At 33.7% G+C, this 15,185-nt stretch overlaps 2 protein-coding genes across 2 annotated transcripts; both read left to right on the top strand.

Moving 5' to 3' along the window:
• Window positions 1-3,085: 3,085 nt before the first annotated feature.
• On the top strand, window positions 3,086-11,998 carry LOC8258121 (alpha-N-acetylglucosaminidase). The gene is made up of 19 exons (XM_002511415.4): window positions 3,086-3,474; window positions 4,268-4,344; window positions 4,443-4,654; window positions 4,798-4,919; window positions 5,634-5,719; window positions 6,017-6,111; window positions 6,408-6,489; window positions 6,949-7,055; window positions 7,185-7,215; window positions 7,335-7,452; window positions 7,574-7,621; window positions 7,741-7,850; window positions 8,585-8,687; window positions 9,387-9,485; window positions 9,801-9,911; window positions 10,735-10,967; window positions 11,085-11,322; window positions 11,424-11,502; window positions 11,656-11,998. The coding sequence occupies exons 1-19, from the start codon at window positions 3,256-3,258 to the stop codon at window positions 11,913-11,915; spliced, it is 2,430 nt and encodes an 809-aa protein (XP_002511461.1). The 5' UTR covers window positions 3,086-3,255; the 3' UTR covers window positions 11,916-11,998.
• A 1,271-nt stretch (window positions 11,999-13,269) lies between these two features.
• Window positions 13,270-13,867, top strand: LOC8258122. Its single transcript, XM_015723692.3, has one exon. It carries the CDS (start codon window positions 13,419-13,421, stop codon window positions 13,662-13,664), a length of 246 nt encoding a protein of 81 aa, XP_015579178.1. The 5' UTR covers window positions 13,270-13,418; the 3' UTR covers window positions 13,665-13,867.
• Window positions 13,868-15,185: the final 1,318 nt, after the last annotated feature.

Below are 15,185 nucleotides of genomic sequence, written 5' to 3'. Positions count from 1 at the left end.
GATTTATCTTCGTGTGCCCTTCAAATGTGTTAGAGAGAAAATATTTAGTTTAGTTATTTTGAGTCTCTTCACTCATTTATATTGATGGAAGCCATGTGCAAATCACTGCTTATAATTCATGGCATGTTCCTTATTGAATCAATCATGAGATGGAGAAGAAGAATTAAAGGAGAGTAGCTTCCCATAAAGATTCATAGAGTAGCTTGAATGAGCCCATGTGGTTTCAGGTGTGCTTAAGTACAAGTGCTAGATAAGATAAACCATTGCTCATTCGACCTGCCTATGTCTCCCTAATTTTGTGAATGACCTTATGTCTTTACTCTTTTTGGGTTTGCTTGTTTTCTGCTTTTAAGGTAAAGGTAAATATTTACAAACAAGTGGAGTAAGTAGGGCCACCACCATTTTTATTACCTTGGACCCATTAAACAGCGAAATCTTTTGGATTACTATCCATATTCTCTCCTTGTTCTCCTCCGAGTTGACAGCGACTTTTCCTTTGACCTAGATAGCTGATCTGAGGTAGGTAAGCTTGTAAGCCTATAGAGAAGTTGAAGGGGACAAAAGAATATTGCAAATGATGCTAGAATTGAAAATTATTGAGCTCTAATTGAGGTTCATATTTGAAATATATATGGTTATTTTCCTTTCTATAATGCACTTATGTGGGTACAAAATGTTAGGCTAAAAGGGGAGTAAATCAATAGCTAGCCGGGTATAAAGCAAGTTTTTTTTAATGCTCTTTATAGGGGGTGGTTCATCCTTATCCAAGGCTTAGTTTCATTCATGTAAATGATACTACTTTATATAAAAAGCTCAAAGAAATGACATTTTTTAACTTTTTTCCTTAGAAAAAAATGGTTTTTGAAGATCCTTCATTTTAGACTTTTTTTACTTCACATAATTTCATATATCATATTCCATCAAACACTTATTAATATTAGTACAATTGTATATACTTAATTTATTGTTTTAGAGTAAATTTGGATAAGATGATTTATCAAGCATCTTGATTAATAGAGTTGGGTAATTAGAAATGCATATTATGATTTGTTCAAATTAGTTTCTTTTTCTTCTGCTAATTTTCAATGCTGGATTATATTTTTTACTTTTTCCTCAATCGAGCTTGCATCATTTTTCCAAACCGTTGGTCATCATTTCCTATGTCATCTCAGGGCTTTCATTTTGAAGATCAATTACTGTTAATTAGTGTTCAAAGACTGGATATACGATAATCATTCTTTTTGTTCTTTAATGATTTTGCAATTTTACACAAAGGAATTATAATCTGAAAGATATCTTAAAAGAAGAGGCATGTATATATAATATTTCAGAGTAAGCATCAATGAATTAATTTCTGTGTGATGAATCTCTTGTTAGCTAGGTTTTATCACTTGCAAGCTTCAATATATAAATAAAGTTTGGTCCACAAATAACTTCCATTAACAAGGAGTGGGTATTCAAATGCAGGCAATGAAGTAAACATATACCTACCCTCTCCAACAGTTTAAACATCAAAACACACCTAAATTCTCAGAAAGCACATAGTTATCCTGTCAAATTCTCTGCAAATTCTGATTTCTTACCTAAAACTCTTTAATCATGTGGATTAAGCACTAATCAAACTCGATGAAAAATAAAAAAGCTTTCTTACTACCCAATTAATAATTTTAGTAACGAATAGTGTTCCAAATTGCACAAAGGGTTGCAAGCACAAATTATTTTCGCTAACTAAATCAAATGCTTGGTTAACTTTGTTTTACTTATTCCTTCTGATTTTTAAATGAAATAGCTACCTAGCTCTTGAGGGTGATGAGGGGACCAAATCCAAAGCCAAGATTAGAAACTTAAATGGAATGATAGCAACATAAAAAAAAAAAAAAATTAGTATTCATTTTGTAATATGGAGATCTATATATCTTTCTCTTTTTGGTCTATTGTTTGCATACATCATGAACAAACATGGGGTTCTATCTAGCTACAACATATATCTGCTCAGACCATTACAATATAGGCCACTGGTACAACTTGCACTAGATATCCTATCTATTATCTTGTCTATTGGTCCCATAATGACATGACGATATTACAATGGATCATCAACCTATTTATATTGATTTGAAATCTTAAAGTATTGCCATATGCTGAACCCTAATATGTAGGTATTCTCATGTAGCAAAAACCCTAAATGCTTTTCTAGTATACTTAGATTTGTCTTGGTAAATTTTTCATGTCAAGAATTATTGCAATGCATATGATTCCATCAATCATTTCAACTGTTTACTATTAGATTTTTCAACTTGAAGCATAAGGCATGTTGGTTTTAAGAGAAAGAAAGAATGATTAAATGTAACAAAGAAGTACTTCAAGTTAGCACTTATTCCTATCCAAATCCTCATGAGGATGATTTATTGCCCATTATCTACAAAATCGCTTTTGAAATTCAACATGAGCTTAAAACTATTTATTGAAAGTTATCAAGTAACGTCTTGATAGATTTAGATTTCTTAAACCATGTTTTAAATAAACGAAGGTGTTTATATTTCCCCTATGAGACACACTTTTATCCAGCACAGATATACATAACCTCATCTTATATTTAAAACGAACCCTTAATATTGAGACCTCTAGGGCATATGACTTGAGTTGCAATAAATTAATACTTACTCATACTTGAAGTATCTCATGGCTTGAGTTGCACTAGACTATTACTTAAAACACGTTTGAAGTCTAATTTAAATTGTAATTGTTTCGGATTCGAGTATTTTTTCTATATTACGTTAATTTTTGTATGTTTACAACGGGACGAATGTAAGGAAACGATGGCTTGTATAAATAAAAAGGAATTATTACTTGCTCTTCGTAATCTTAAAAAGTCCGGCTAACACAGGTTCTTTAATGAAGCGTTGTTGTGGTAATATAGGTGAGCCTGAGCCTATTGAGAGACTTGGGTGATGGGTCGAAAACTCAAAACAGGCTCCAAGCCCATCCCAACTACGACCTCGCAAAACACACACAAAACGACGTCGACGTAAACCTCCCAATTCAGCGAACAGTCCAAACAGTTAATAAAAAAAACATCCTTCCATTTCTTCTTTTCTTGCGGTTATAACTTGACACTCACTCTCTCTCCCGCCGGCAATCAAAGTTTTGTCTCTTCTTCTTCAACAGAATCTCCTTCAAAAAAGAAATGCAAAATTCGATTTCCTCTTTTATAAACCCTAATCTCATAATCTCTCCGTCTCATTTATATTCTATATGGATTCTCTGCTTCCCGCCATTTCTGTCTTCTTGTTATTCTCTATATTCGCATTTACTCACTCTTCAACAATCGGCGTCGGTTACATTTCGCGCCTCCTCGAAATTCAAGAACGCGAGCGAGCTTCTCCTTCAGTTCAGTTGGCCGCAGCTCGTGGGGTTCTTCATAGGCTGCTTCCTTCTCATTCTTCTGCTTTCGAGTTTCGAATTATCTCCAAGGTAACATCCTTCTTTGTTTCTAAAAGTTTCGTATTTATGTTTCATTTTTATTACACTTTGGAACTCCGCAATTGGGTTGATGAAGATAATGTATAAAAGACCACGACAACATGCTAGGTAAGGTAATAGTGGAATTTTAATATATACACAAGACTACTATAAAGACTAATACATCCGCCACCCTACTTCCACAGTCTCTCTTCTTTGCATTTTCCCTCCTTTCTGTTCTCCTGAACCAATTCAGCAGTCTTATCCGAACTCTTCCTACTACTACTCTACTCTTTGTAGACCGAATATGTGCATCGAAGTTTCTGAAATCCCAGCAATCTCTTCCGTACCGATAGAATCCGCCGCAACAGGCCACATTTTGACTCTCTGACGCACACTTATTGTCCGGAGGAGTCAAACTATCGCCTCTTGGGGTGGATTTTGTTGGTAATGAAAAGATTGATGAAAAAAACTTAGGCAAAGTTGAGATGAGATACTGCTCGTATCATTTCAGAGGGCAAAAAAAGACGGTGATGTAAAGAAAGTGATGAGATACTGCTCGGCCTTCTAGTGTATTAGGTCTTTGTAAGGATGCTCTTGTTGATATAAAAATTTCAATGTTACCCTTGGCTAATAATGTCGGGCTTGGGTCTTGTATACATATGATTTCCATCAGGTATTATTAGAATTACTCAGAAGTGCTTTTGTTTTGTTTGTATGATCATAGTTCTGATTAAAGTTTGAAACTTTGCACTTGGGTGCCGTTAAGATTTACTGATACGCGTTTCTTTTGTTTTATAATTAGGAGCAATGTGGAGGGCAGTCTTGCTTTATAATAGAAAACTATCCTTTTTCTACTGGCCCTGTAACTCCAGAAATTATGTACGCTCTCTTTTCTTCTCTCTATTATTATTAATTGGAATGCATATAATACTGTTATTGGGCGCAGTGGAATTACATTGAGTTGTTATATTCACTAGAATTTCTGGGGTCAATGGAATGGAAGTAGTAGCTGGTCTGCATTGGTATTTGAAGTATTGGTGTGGCTCACATATATCTTGGGACAAAACTGGGGGTGCCCAACTAAATTCAATACCTAAATTAGGCTCTCTGCCTCACGTTCAAGATGCTGGTGTCTTGGTTCTAAGACCTATTCCCTGGAATTATTATCAGAATGCTGTTACATCAAGCTGTCAGCTTCTACCTTATTACATCTTTATTTTTCTCATTTAATATTTGGATAAATAGTTTTACATTTAATTCCTATGACTTTGAACTTTTGACTTGAAGTCTCTTAAATGTTAAGCAAACTTAGTAAATATGTAATGCTGGTAGACACTTTTGCATGGTGGGACTGGAAAAGATGGGAAAAAGAAATTGATTGGATGGCTCTACAAGGTATCAACTTGCCATTAGCCTTTACTGGGCAAGAAGCTATTTGGCAAAAAGTTTTCAAGGTTCCTTTCCTCCTACTGATCTCCAAATTCTGTAGTTTAGCTCTAATATTTTGCACTTTCCTTTCCAAGAAAATTTAAATTAAATTGTGTTTACTTTGGAATAGAGAAGTTGGGTGACTATGATGTTGATACTCGTTATCACTGCCTGTGAAAATGAATAGAGTCCAGAATGAAAGTGACAAAGAGGAACTGGTATCTAGTCATCCTGATACAGTCCACTTGCATATCTTGACTTCTACTTTAACCTTGTCAATGGATGCATTTACTCTGAATATATTTGGCTTATAGTTAGTTTGTTGGGCAAAAGAACTAATGATGAATTTGTGTATTACTCGTGGCTTATCTTCATCCATGTACTACAAAAGCTACAGAAGAATGAGCATATTCGCAAACTGACTGTTCTTCTCTTTTTTATGTTCTTTTCTTGAAAAGATATATTGTCCTTGTTATATGTAAGAAACATCAAACAACATGGGTTGCATGCCAATGCTGATATACAGTAAAACAACTACAAGTTTGCTTTCTTTGGGGTAAACTTATATTGACCAAGTTATTTGTCAATTATTAGTATCCTAAAACTGCTTTAATTGATAAGGTAAAATGTAATTCATTGTGTAACTTTCTCCTTGATGATATAGTTGTTCCTGCAGTTTAAAGGCCATGGCTTTACACCTGATTTTTCTTTTTTTAATGATCTACCTCCCATTTTGACAGAAATATAATTTAAGCAAGGTGGACTTGGATGATTTCTTTGGAGGCCCTGCATTTCTTGCATGGTCACGTATGGGAAATTTGCACAGGTAAGCTTGTGGGCCTTTTCATTGTTGTTTAGAAGAATACTTGACTTGAGAGCTTTTATGAGATTGAGGGAGTGGCACTTCTGTCATTAGGTCCAAGGCCTTCTGAATTTTTCTATAGGTGTTGGCAAATTATTGTTTCAACCTCCTTAAGACTGGGGAAATACTATCTTATGGCATTTAATTATTACATTTGCTTGTTCATGGTGCCTTTAGTAAGAAAAGTCTTCTCACATGCATTCTTGTAAAAATATCTAGACTAGAAGCTTTTGCAGTGACAATGTTGTTGTGATGATACAGATGGGGCGGATCACTACCACAAAGTTGGTTCTTTCAACAATTAATTCTGCAGAAGAAAATACTTGCTAGAATGTATGAACTTGGAATGAATCCAGGTACTAATTTTCAATTGACATTTACTCATAGGGGCTTTCCTTTATGGTTGTGCTGTTTATTTTTTTCTCTTTATAATTTATATTTACTTAAAACTCCTTCCTTACATTCTTGTGCCTCTCTGCAATCATAGAATAACCTAGGTTATTCTAAAACAATTTCTCATTGCTGCTCAGTAGTATACTATTTATTCAAAAATGAAAATGCAGCTAGGAGAAATTTCATTTATAAGTTCAGTATCTGCTTTACTTTTTAACTTGAATTGACATCTTGAAGTGGTTATGAATCTGCTATTCAGTCCTTCCAGCCTTCTCTGGAAATGTTCCTGCAGCATTAAGAAACATATTTCCATCAGCAAAGATAGCACGTTTAGGAAATTGGTAAGGATTATTGTGCTAATTTGAGACATGGATTTTCATTAGAACTTCTGTTCGTGAATTGCAACATTTGGATATTTCTGAAACATATTAATGTGGCAATATCTTTTTAAATTGATGTGAAGGAGCACTTCAAAGTAATAGTTCTAATGCTGCATTATTGCTGATTTTTTCTTATTATCTTCTTAAATTTTCATGTTTAAATGTGTGTATTTGCATTGCTAATATCATATACTTCACATTCTCAAACTCAATTCTCAAGGGAAAAGTAATAAAAATCAACCTTGTTTCTGAGCAAAATAAACCAAATCATGGCTTTAGATTGGAATTGGAAGAAAGAATTTGCATGCTGGTCCCTGATTATTTGGGTTGTAGGATTTCTTGAGTTGATTTGATGACTTTCATGCATAAATTTAAATTATCCAGAAGTCATAAATTTATATGCTTTAAATCCTGCTTCAGGTTCTCAGTTAAGAGTGATCTTAGATGGTGCTGCACCTATCTTCTTGATGCAACTGATCCATTATTCATTGAGATTGGAAGAGCATTCATTGAGCAGCAATTAGAAGGTATTGTTATCTGATCACAATGTTTGCCCAAAGTTATATTCCATGTTTGCCCAAAGTTATATTCCTCCATGCTAAACAAATTTGAAAAACGTTCGGAAGTTATGTGATTGAAATTACTTTTTGGTTCAGAATATGGAAGCACAAGCCACATATACAACTGGTATGATTTTGCCTAATTTTATATTTCTTTTGCAATAAAAATTTTATATCCTATGAAGTAATCATTTTAAGTGTTACGAAAGTTTATTGATAGAATTAGTAAATCCACCATCCCTGCAGTGACACTTTTGATGAGAATACACCACCTGTCGATGACCCAAAGTACATTTCTGCGTTAGGTGCAGCAGTCTTTAAGGGAATGCAAAGTGGTGATAATGATGCTGTCTGGTTGATGCAGGTGAAGGAACAATGTGTTAACTATTCAACCATTTAGTTCTTTTTCTAAAATTGCTTTTCAATATGTATGTGATGTACCTCATTAGGCTTCGGCATTCTGTCTCTTTACCTATATTTTGCAGGGTTGGCTGTTCTCTTATGATCCTTTCTGGAGACCTCCACAAATGAAGGTCATATTAGTTGTTTGATTATTTTGTTACTCTAGGTGTATTCTATTCTTATGTCTGAAACGCGTAACTGTTTTATGCGTACAATCCTTTCATTTTGATAGTGTACTATACTTTCACAGGCACTTTTACATTCTGTCCCAGTGGGGAGGTTGGTGGTCCTTGATCTTTTTGCTGAAGTAAAACCCATATGGACTTCGTCATATCAGTTTTATGGTGTCCCTTACATCTGGTAGGTTATTTGTGTGTGTTTTCTTCTGCTTTTTTTTTTTTTTTCAATTCATAAGATGAGTTTGCAAGTAGTGCTTTCTAAGCATTAACTATGTCCAAATTCGAAAAGTGCCTGTGATATTGATTTTACAAAGTTAACCATTCTTCAAATTTTTATCAGCATAAACAGTCAAAGATGCACTTTCACCTTGATGTTATAAAATATACTCTAGTTAATATTTTCATATTTGAAATAAGTTTCGTGGATGAAAACTCAGAGACAGCAGTTGGTTGAGTCTGGATCCGACCAGAGTCATGGATTGGGACCCTGTTTTTCCCCCTGTGCACATTATAGCATAATTAATAGTATGTAAAGAATGATACTGGGCAGACTAGTTATAAATTAAGATCATGATTTACAGCCAACCTTCTATTGATATCGTTCATCTGGCAGATAGCCCAGCTGCCACAGGACTATTAAGAAGTCAGTTTTCCTTGTAACTGCATGAATATAGCAATGTCTTTAATGGCCACCCAGCCAACATCTCATAACCTCTTTGAAGTGAGAGAGTTTTCCCCATTGTTACTGACAAAGTTGCTTATTATGTTTATCTTACTTGTTATTTGGGGTAAACTGATGAATAACTGTGTGAAATATGCATGTCTCTGTGTATCCTAGCTGAATTTCTTTATTTGTTATTATTTTTGCTTTCCCTTATTTTTTCACTTTCTTTTTGCTGCTGCTTTAATTCGCAGGTGTATGCTACACAACTTTGCAGGAAATGTAGAGATGTATGGGATTTTAGATTCAATAGCTTCTGGACCAGTTGAAGCTCGTACAAGTGAAAACTCAACAATGGTATGCTCAATTACAGAGCTTGCTAGATACAATTCAATTCTAATTAAGTTTAAGATGGTTCTGTCGCTTCTGTGGCCCCACCATACTTTGTAATATTGCTACAAAAGACTCTGATACATAATATTGCTGCATGATTTTAGTCTCTGTAGTTTACTGTATGCTATTTGAGTAAATATGCTTCTTTGTCTTTGATCTTTCCATTTGAATATTATTGATGACAAAATGGAATCGGAAAATCACAAGTCACAGAGAAATGAGAAATAAATTGATGAACCTCATTGATAACAAAATGGATTGCAATTAGAGCTTTGCTTCAGAACTTGCAATAATATCATACTGACTTTGTATGTGCATAATTTGCCGACTGATAGAATAGATTTCATCTAATTTTCCTATATTCACTGTGTAATTTTGAATTCACTTTTCTTGTGAATGACATTTCACTGGCTTTTCAAAGAATGGAGCTATAAATAAGTTGTCGTGCTGTACACAGAAGTTACGTCATTTACAAAACATATGCATATGGTCCCAATTGGCATCTTTGTGCCTTGACCATGGTCAACATTAGTGGAACAGAATAAGCTTAATAACTATTCATACTTCAGAAAACTCTCTCTCGAAAATAAATAATCCCTTTTGCTATTAGTACTAGACATTACCAATTTATTTAATCATTATTTTCTGTTTCTTTTTCTGAAGGTTGGTGTCGGAATGTCAATGGAGGGTATAGAACAGAACCCTGTTGTTTATGATCTCATGTCTGAAATGGCATTTCAACATAAGAAAGTTGATGTCAAGGTAATGCCAAGCTTTTTGTTACTGCCCAAACCTATTCATATGGCATCCGTGTCTATGACTCTCCTCCCACTTCTTCTCTTTTTTTCCTTCCTTCTAGGTATATTCTTTTAAATTCTCTATTGATTGTGCAACATTATTTAAACCTTCTAAACCCATGTTTCTGGTTTTCAAATATTAAGGATATTCTGAAACTGCAGTTTTTCAGAGTTCTTCTCCATTATCTTCTTCCTTTTGTTATTCAGAAATGAGGGTATTGCTGGGTTAGTTGGTAGGGACGGTCAACTTGAAACTGTCACTAACTCTTCCTTTTCCTAGGCATGGATTAATTTATATTCAACGAGGCGTTATGGTCGATCAGTACCATCAATACAAGATGCGTGGGATATACTGTATCACACAGTTTACAATTGCACTGATGGTGCCTACGTAAGTGCCTCAACTCATTTTTTTTACTTGTGCTGTAAGATAGGGCAATGTTCTTTAGAATGCAGTCATTGCCTTGTATTTTCTTGTACATCCACTAGTGATCATAAGCTAGACCCTAAAAGTTCATATTGGGACCAAAAGGTCTAGCTTTAAAGCACAGAAACAACCTCCTTGCTATTTTAGGGGAAGACTACATACATCTCTCGTTTAGGCACCCTTTTATGAATTTGTATTGAATATACTTCTAACACCCTCCCTCACGCTTAGCGTGACATGCAAACGGGCCAGGACCAAACCCACCATCGCAGACAAAATGCTGGCTCTGATACCATGATAAATGGGCTTGGGTAGAACTCATCCCAAAAGCTAGCTTAAATAAAGAGGGTGTCCAATCCACTTATATACATTATAACAGCCCAGTAACCAAGCGATGCGGGATAAATACAATTTCTAATACCCTCCCTCACGCTTAGCATGACATGCAAACGGGCCAAGACCAAACCCATCGCAGACAAAATGCTGGCTTTGATACCATGATAAATGGGCTTGGGTAGAACTCATCCCAAAAGCTAGTTCAAAGGAAGAGGGTGCCCAATCCACTTATATACATTATAACAGCCCATTAACCAAGCGATGTGGGATAAATACAACTTCTAACAGTTGTGTTGGGTCCATAAATTTCATGTCCAACACTGATGCAAGTTAAAACAATCCGTCCAATTTCTCGACCTCAATTGCATGCCTTTATACTCAAAGCTGTGAAGAATTCCCAGGATATCCATGTTCTTCAGAGTTCATATAACATTGATGACTATTTTACCAGGACAAAAACAGGGATGTCATTGTAGCATTTCCTGATGTTAATCCATTCTATTTCTCTGTATCGCAAAAGAGGCATCACCTCAATGGCAAACCAGTATCAAGAAGGGCAGTCCTGAAAGAAAATTCTGATTCATATGATCATCCTCACTTGTGGTACTCAACTTCTGAAGTGTTACATGCATTAGAACTTTTCATTACAAGTGGGGAGGAACTATCAGGGAGCAGCACTTACAGGTTTGTGAATGTCAAATTATTATCAGTTAGGCACTCTTTGGATCTGCTCTTGTGCAAGGCATTTCTTTGATCTGTTCTGGTTGACCCCTTTCTTGTATTCATTTGTTGTGTCCTCAGTTATGATTTGGTTGACCTGACAAGACAAGCGTTGGCAAAATATGGAAACGAGCTGTTCTTGAAGATCATAGAATCCTACCAGGCAAATGATGGCAATGGAGTTGCTAGCCGGAGTCAGAAGTTTCTGGATCTCGTTGAAGACATGGACACACTCTTAGGATGCCATGAAGGGTTTCTTCTAGGACCTTGGTTAGAGAGTGCAAAGCAACTTGCTCAAGATCAAGAACAAGAAAAACAAGTGAGGAGCCTTATAAACTAATAACCTAATTAGATTTAGATATCAACCATGGGGCGAGTCGAGTTTGTTTTACATATTAATCAGTGCATTCTGAAATGCAGTTTGAATGGAATGCAAGAACACAAATAACTATGTGGTTCGACAACACAGAGGATGAAGCAAGTCTTCTTCATGACTATGGTAAGGAGATCAAAACTGGGGTTTTAATTGATCAAGTATCTATAGAGTTCCAGTCAGCATATGATAAGAAAATTGTGCACTTCAGGTGCAAATTCATAGTAAGTAGTAAAAGAGTATATGTCATGCTAGTATGTTTGTTCCATATGTGTGTAGGGAACAAGTACTGGAGCGGTCTTCTGCAGGATTACTATGGTCCCCGAGCAGCTATATATTTCAAATACTTGATCAAGAGCTTGGAGAATGGTAAGGTTTTCCCATTAAAAGATTGGAGGAGAGAGTGGATAAAACTGACAAATGAGTGGCAGAGGAGTAGAAATAAATTCCCAGTAAAAAGTAATGGAAATGCTCTGATTATATCCAAGTGGCTCTATGACAAGTACTTGCGGAACCCTGATACAACATACGATCATTAGTAAGATCACATTATAACCGAACGTGAACTTTCTTGGATAATGCCATAACTTGCTTACAAATTAAATAAAGTTTTTTAGATACACCATTCTTTGCAAGTTTCTTGGAACCTAAAGGGAAAGAGAGAGTGAGATTATTTTTATTTATTTATGTGACTTTGTGATAAAGACTGTGACATTGCCTGGCTATGAATACGCGTATAGGGTGATGAAGCTTGTAGGTAGGTCTTGGGTCCAAGAAATTAAAAAAAAAAAAAAAAAAAAAAAAAGGTTAATTCAATAATTAAAGATAGCGGGCGTGCGTGACTGAATAATAGGAAGTTGCATATAATATAGTCAAAAGATTTGAAAGGACGGGAAAGGTTTCGATGCTTCTAGAACTTCTTGCTGCTACCTTTCTGTTCTGACTTTGTATCTGTTTCGTGCCCATATGTGTATGTATATTCCGATTCTCTGGAAGCCCGCCTTCTAGAATCATTTTTCTTTCCAACTGTCACCAAAATCTATTGCAAGAAAATTATTTATCTATGTTCAGACCATTTTTCTCCATAAAATTGAAAGAATTACTATATTTGATTATATATATATTTCCACGTTGAGTTAAAGAATCAATGGCTGGAAATTATATTATCCCTCTTTATTTCTCTAAAAAAAAAAGGACCCCATAAAAAATCTTATTAGAATAGTATATGCCATTAATTCTAATTTACATTACTATGACGTAGTATTAGATCCAAGCCGAATTATAGTTTTTCTTTAGTATTTTATATTATGATACATTTTCATCACCAAATTCACTTTCTGCCACTGTACCTATAAAAAGAAATTTAATAGCAGTGGCAGGCACCCTTGCCCATTTACTTGTTTTTATTATTATTATTTTATTTTTTATATATTAAAATTAGTTTGATGTTTAATTAGAAATTTATAAATTTTTATAGAAACGTTTTTAATCATGAAATTTAGATTATTGCTCTCATTAAAAAGTTAATTTTTTTAGTTTCCATTAACGAAATAATAAAAAAAATTCAACAATCTTTGGGTTTCTTTTTTCTTTGAACACTTCTTACAACGATGACTATTCAGATTGAGAATGTATAATTTAAATTAACGAAGAGAAATAAATAAAGAAAAAGCAAAAACGAGTGAAAGAGTTTTACTTGTAAACTAAGTCTTAATATCAACATCCTAAACTGCATCTTTATCCACTTAATAAAGAAAAAAAAAAAAAAAAAAGAATAACCGCAATTTATAATTAAATAATATTGGATGCACATGTCAGAATTGATTAGTCCACGTATTCCAAGTTGGACCAAGCTTCCAATACCCAATAAATTTCAGGTCTCTATAAATCCTTTTCCCTCAAGGGAACTACTCATTCTTTGCATTTCTCATAAATCGTAAATCTCTCTCTCTCTTCTTCGGCAACAAATCTTTATTCTTTAAAATTCCCTGTCTCACCAATCTCTGTCGAACCTAAAACTTGAACAGGAAAAGAATCAAAGAATGGGCAGTTCTAATGAAACATCATGGGCTGATCAATGGGACGATGGCCCCGATCCTGTTCATGACTATCAGAACAGCAAAAGCAACAGCACCAGTTCTACTGCTAAATATAAACAGAAGGTAGGAGAAGGCCTTGGCAAGACTAAAGAAGTGGCTTCAACTGGTTTCAAGAAGGTTAAAGAAGGGACCGTCAGTGGTTTCCATTGGATCAAAGACAAGTATCAGAAGAAGACCCAGAAACATTAGTGCATGTTCTCTCTATGTAATAATATTTTTTTATGGGTTTCTTGGTTTTATGTCATGTTTCTTTACTGTTCTTTCCATTCTTTCTGTTCATACTATATTTCTGATAGACTGTTTATATATATAGATATACGGTTCTGATGTTATTATAGTTTTGTTTTGTTTTCTTCCTACTTTTTTGAATAAATGATCGGACCGTTCTTGCATATTATTGGCAATGAATCAGATCATATGGCATATGGGTTGTTGTTTTGGTTGATAATTTCCTTGGATTGGGGTTGGTATGAAATTGTTTACTTGAGCTGGTATAGTATTAATGGTTATAGATATGAAACCGAACACTAGTGATCATAGATGATGATTTGTAAACAGCTAATGAAGATTTTCTGTGCAACTGCTTCTTCTTTGCTTTGCTCATCTTTGATGAAAATGGATGTGGATTCAGTAAAGATTATTATTCAACATTCAAAGAGAAATATGGTTTGACCAAAGTTATAAATCTTTAATGGCTGATTTAGAAAATGTGTGATTTGGCAATTAATGTATTACTATTCTACCGCCATTGCAAATAAGGCATTAAACAATTAAGAGTATCTCTTCCAAGAAATCACTACCTATTACCTAATAGAGCCATCCTCTATGGCTATTACCTATTAGAGCATCTTCAATGGCTTTTATAAAAAATAAAACATTTTATTTAATTACAATAAATTTTTTATATTTTATATTTTATTTTTATTTTTATAAATACTAATAGTATTAACTTATCTTTTCTCTTTTTTAACTTTTATTAATAAAAAAATAAAATTTATAAATATTAATTAAATTAAACATATGGAAACTTATAGTGTAGGTCTCTATTGACTCTCTATATTTAAAGAATAAAAAATATATTGAAGTGTCATTTTATAATATATCTCTTTAAAGTAAAGAGTTTAACATATATAAAATATCTTCTATAAAGTAAAGAGTTTAACATATATAAAATATCTTCTATTGTGTTTATTATTTTAAAGAGTATAACTTTTATAATAGAGAGTATCTTAAGAAATATTTAAATAAAAAAAGTAAAATATTTTATTCAAGTCCAATAAATTCTTTATATTTTATTATTTATCTTATTTTTATTTTCACAAATATCAATAATTTTAATTTTATTTTAATTTTTTTTTAACTTTTACCAATAGAAAAATAAGAATTATTATATCAATTAAATCAAATATATTATAATATATTTATTAGATATAGAGTATAAAATAAAATTTGACTTTCCATGTATAAAAAGTATATGACTCTTCAAAATAAAAGGTTTGATATATTAAATAGTGCATTAGTGATAATATAAAAAGAAATGTTTTTTTCCATAAAAAAAAGAAAAAGCCTGAGCACGGCACAAATAAGAAATACTGGGTCTAGCAAAAAAGACGTTATTTTTGTTAACGGTTAAAGTAAAGACCCCTTTGATTTTATGGAGGCTTTAAGCATTTGATGCAGGGCTGAGTATGGATGTCGGTGATTCTTGCC

This window comes from Ricinus communis, chromosome 4, assembly GCF_019578655.1.
Source record: "Ricinus communis isolate WT05 ecotype wild-type chromosome 4, ASM1957865v1, whole genome shotgun sequence".
Classification (NCBI taxonomy): domain Eukaryota; kingdom Viridiplantae; phylum Streptophyta; class Magnoliopsida; order Malpighiales; family Euphorbiaceae; genus Ricinus; species Ricinus communis.
This window is presented reverse-complemented; position numbering and strand designations above follow the sequence as displayed.

Bases quoted from the DNA above. Each gene is read 5' to 3' on its own strand.
- LOC8258121 (XM_002511415.4), top strand. From the start codon at position 3,256: ATGGATTCTCTGCTTCCCGCCATTTCTGTCTTCTTGTTATTCTCTATA. The intron at 8,688-9,386 runs GTATGCTCAATT...CTTTTTCTGAAG, and splicing joins CAAGTGAAAACTCAACAATG to GTTGGTGTCGGAATGTCAAT. The intron at 9,912-10,734 runs GTAAGTGCCTCA...CTATTTTACCAG, and splicing joins ATTGCACTGATGGTGCCTAC to GACAAAAACAGGGATGTCAT.
- LOC8258122 (XM_015723692.3), top strand. From the start codon at position 13,419: ATGGGCAGTTCTAATGAAACATCATGGGCTGATCAATGGGACGATGGC.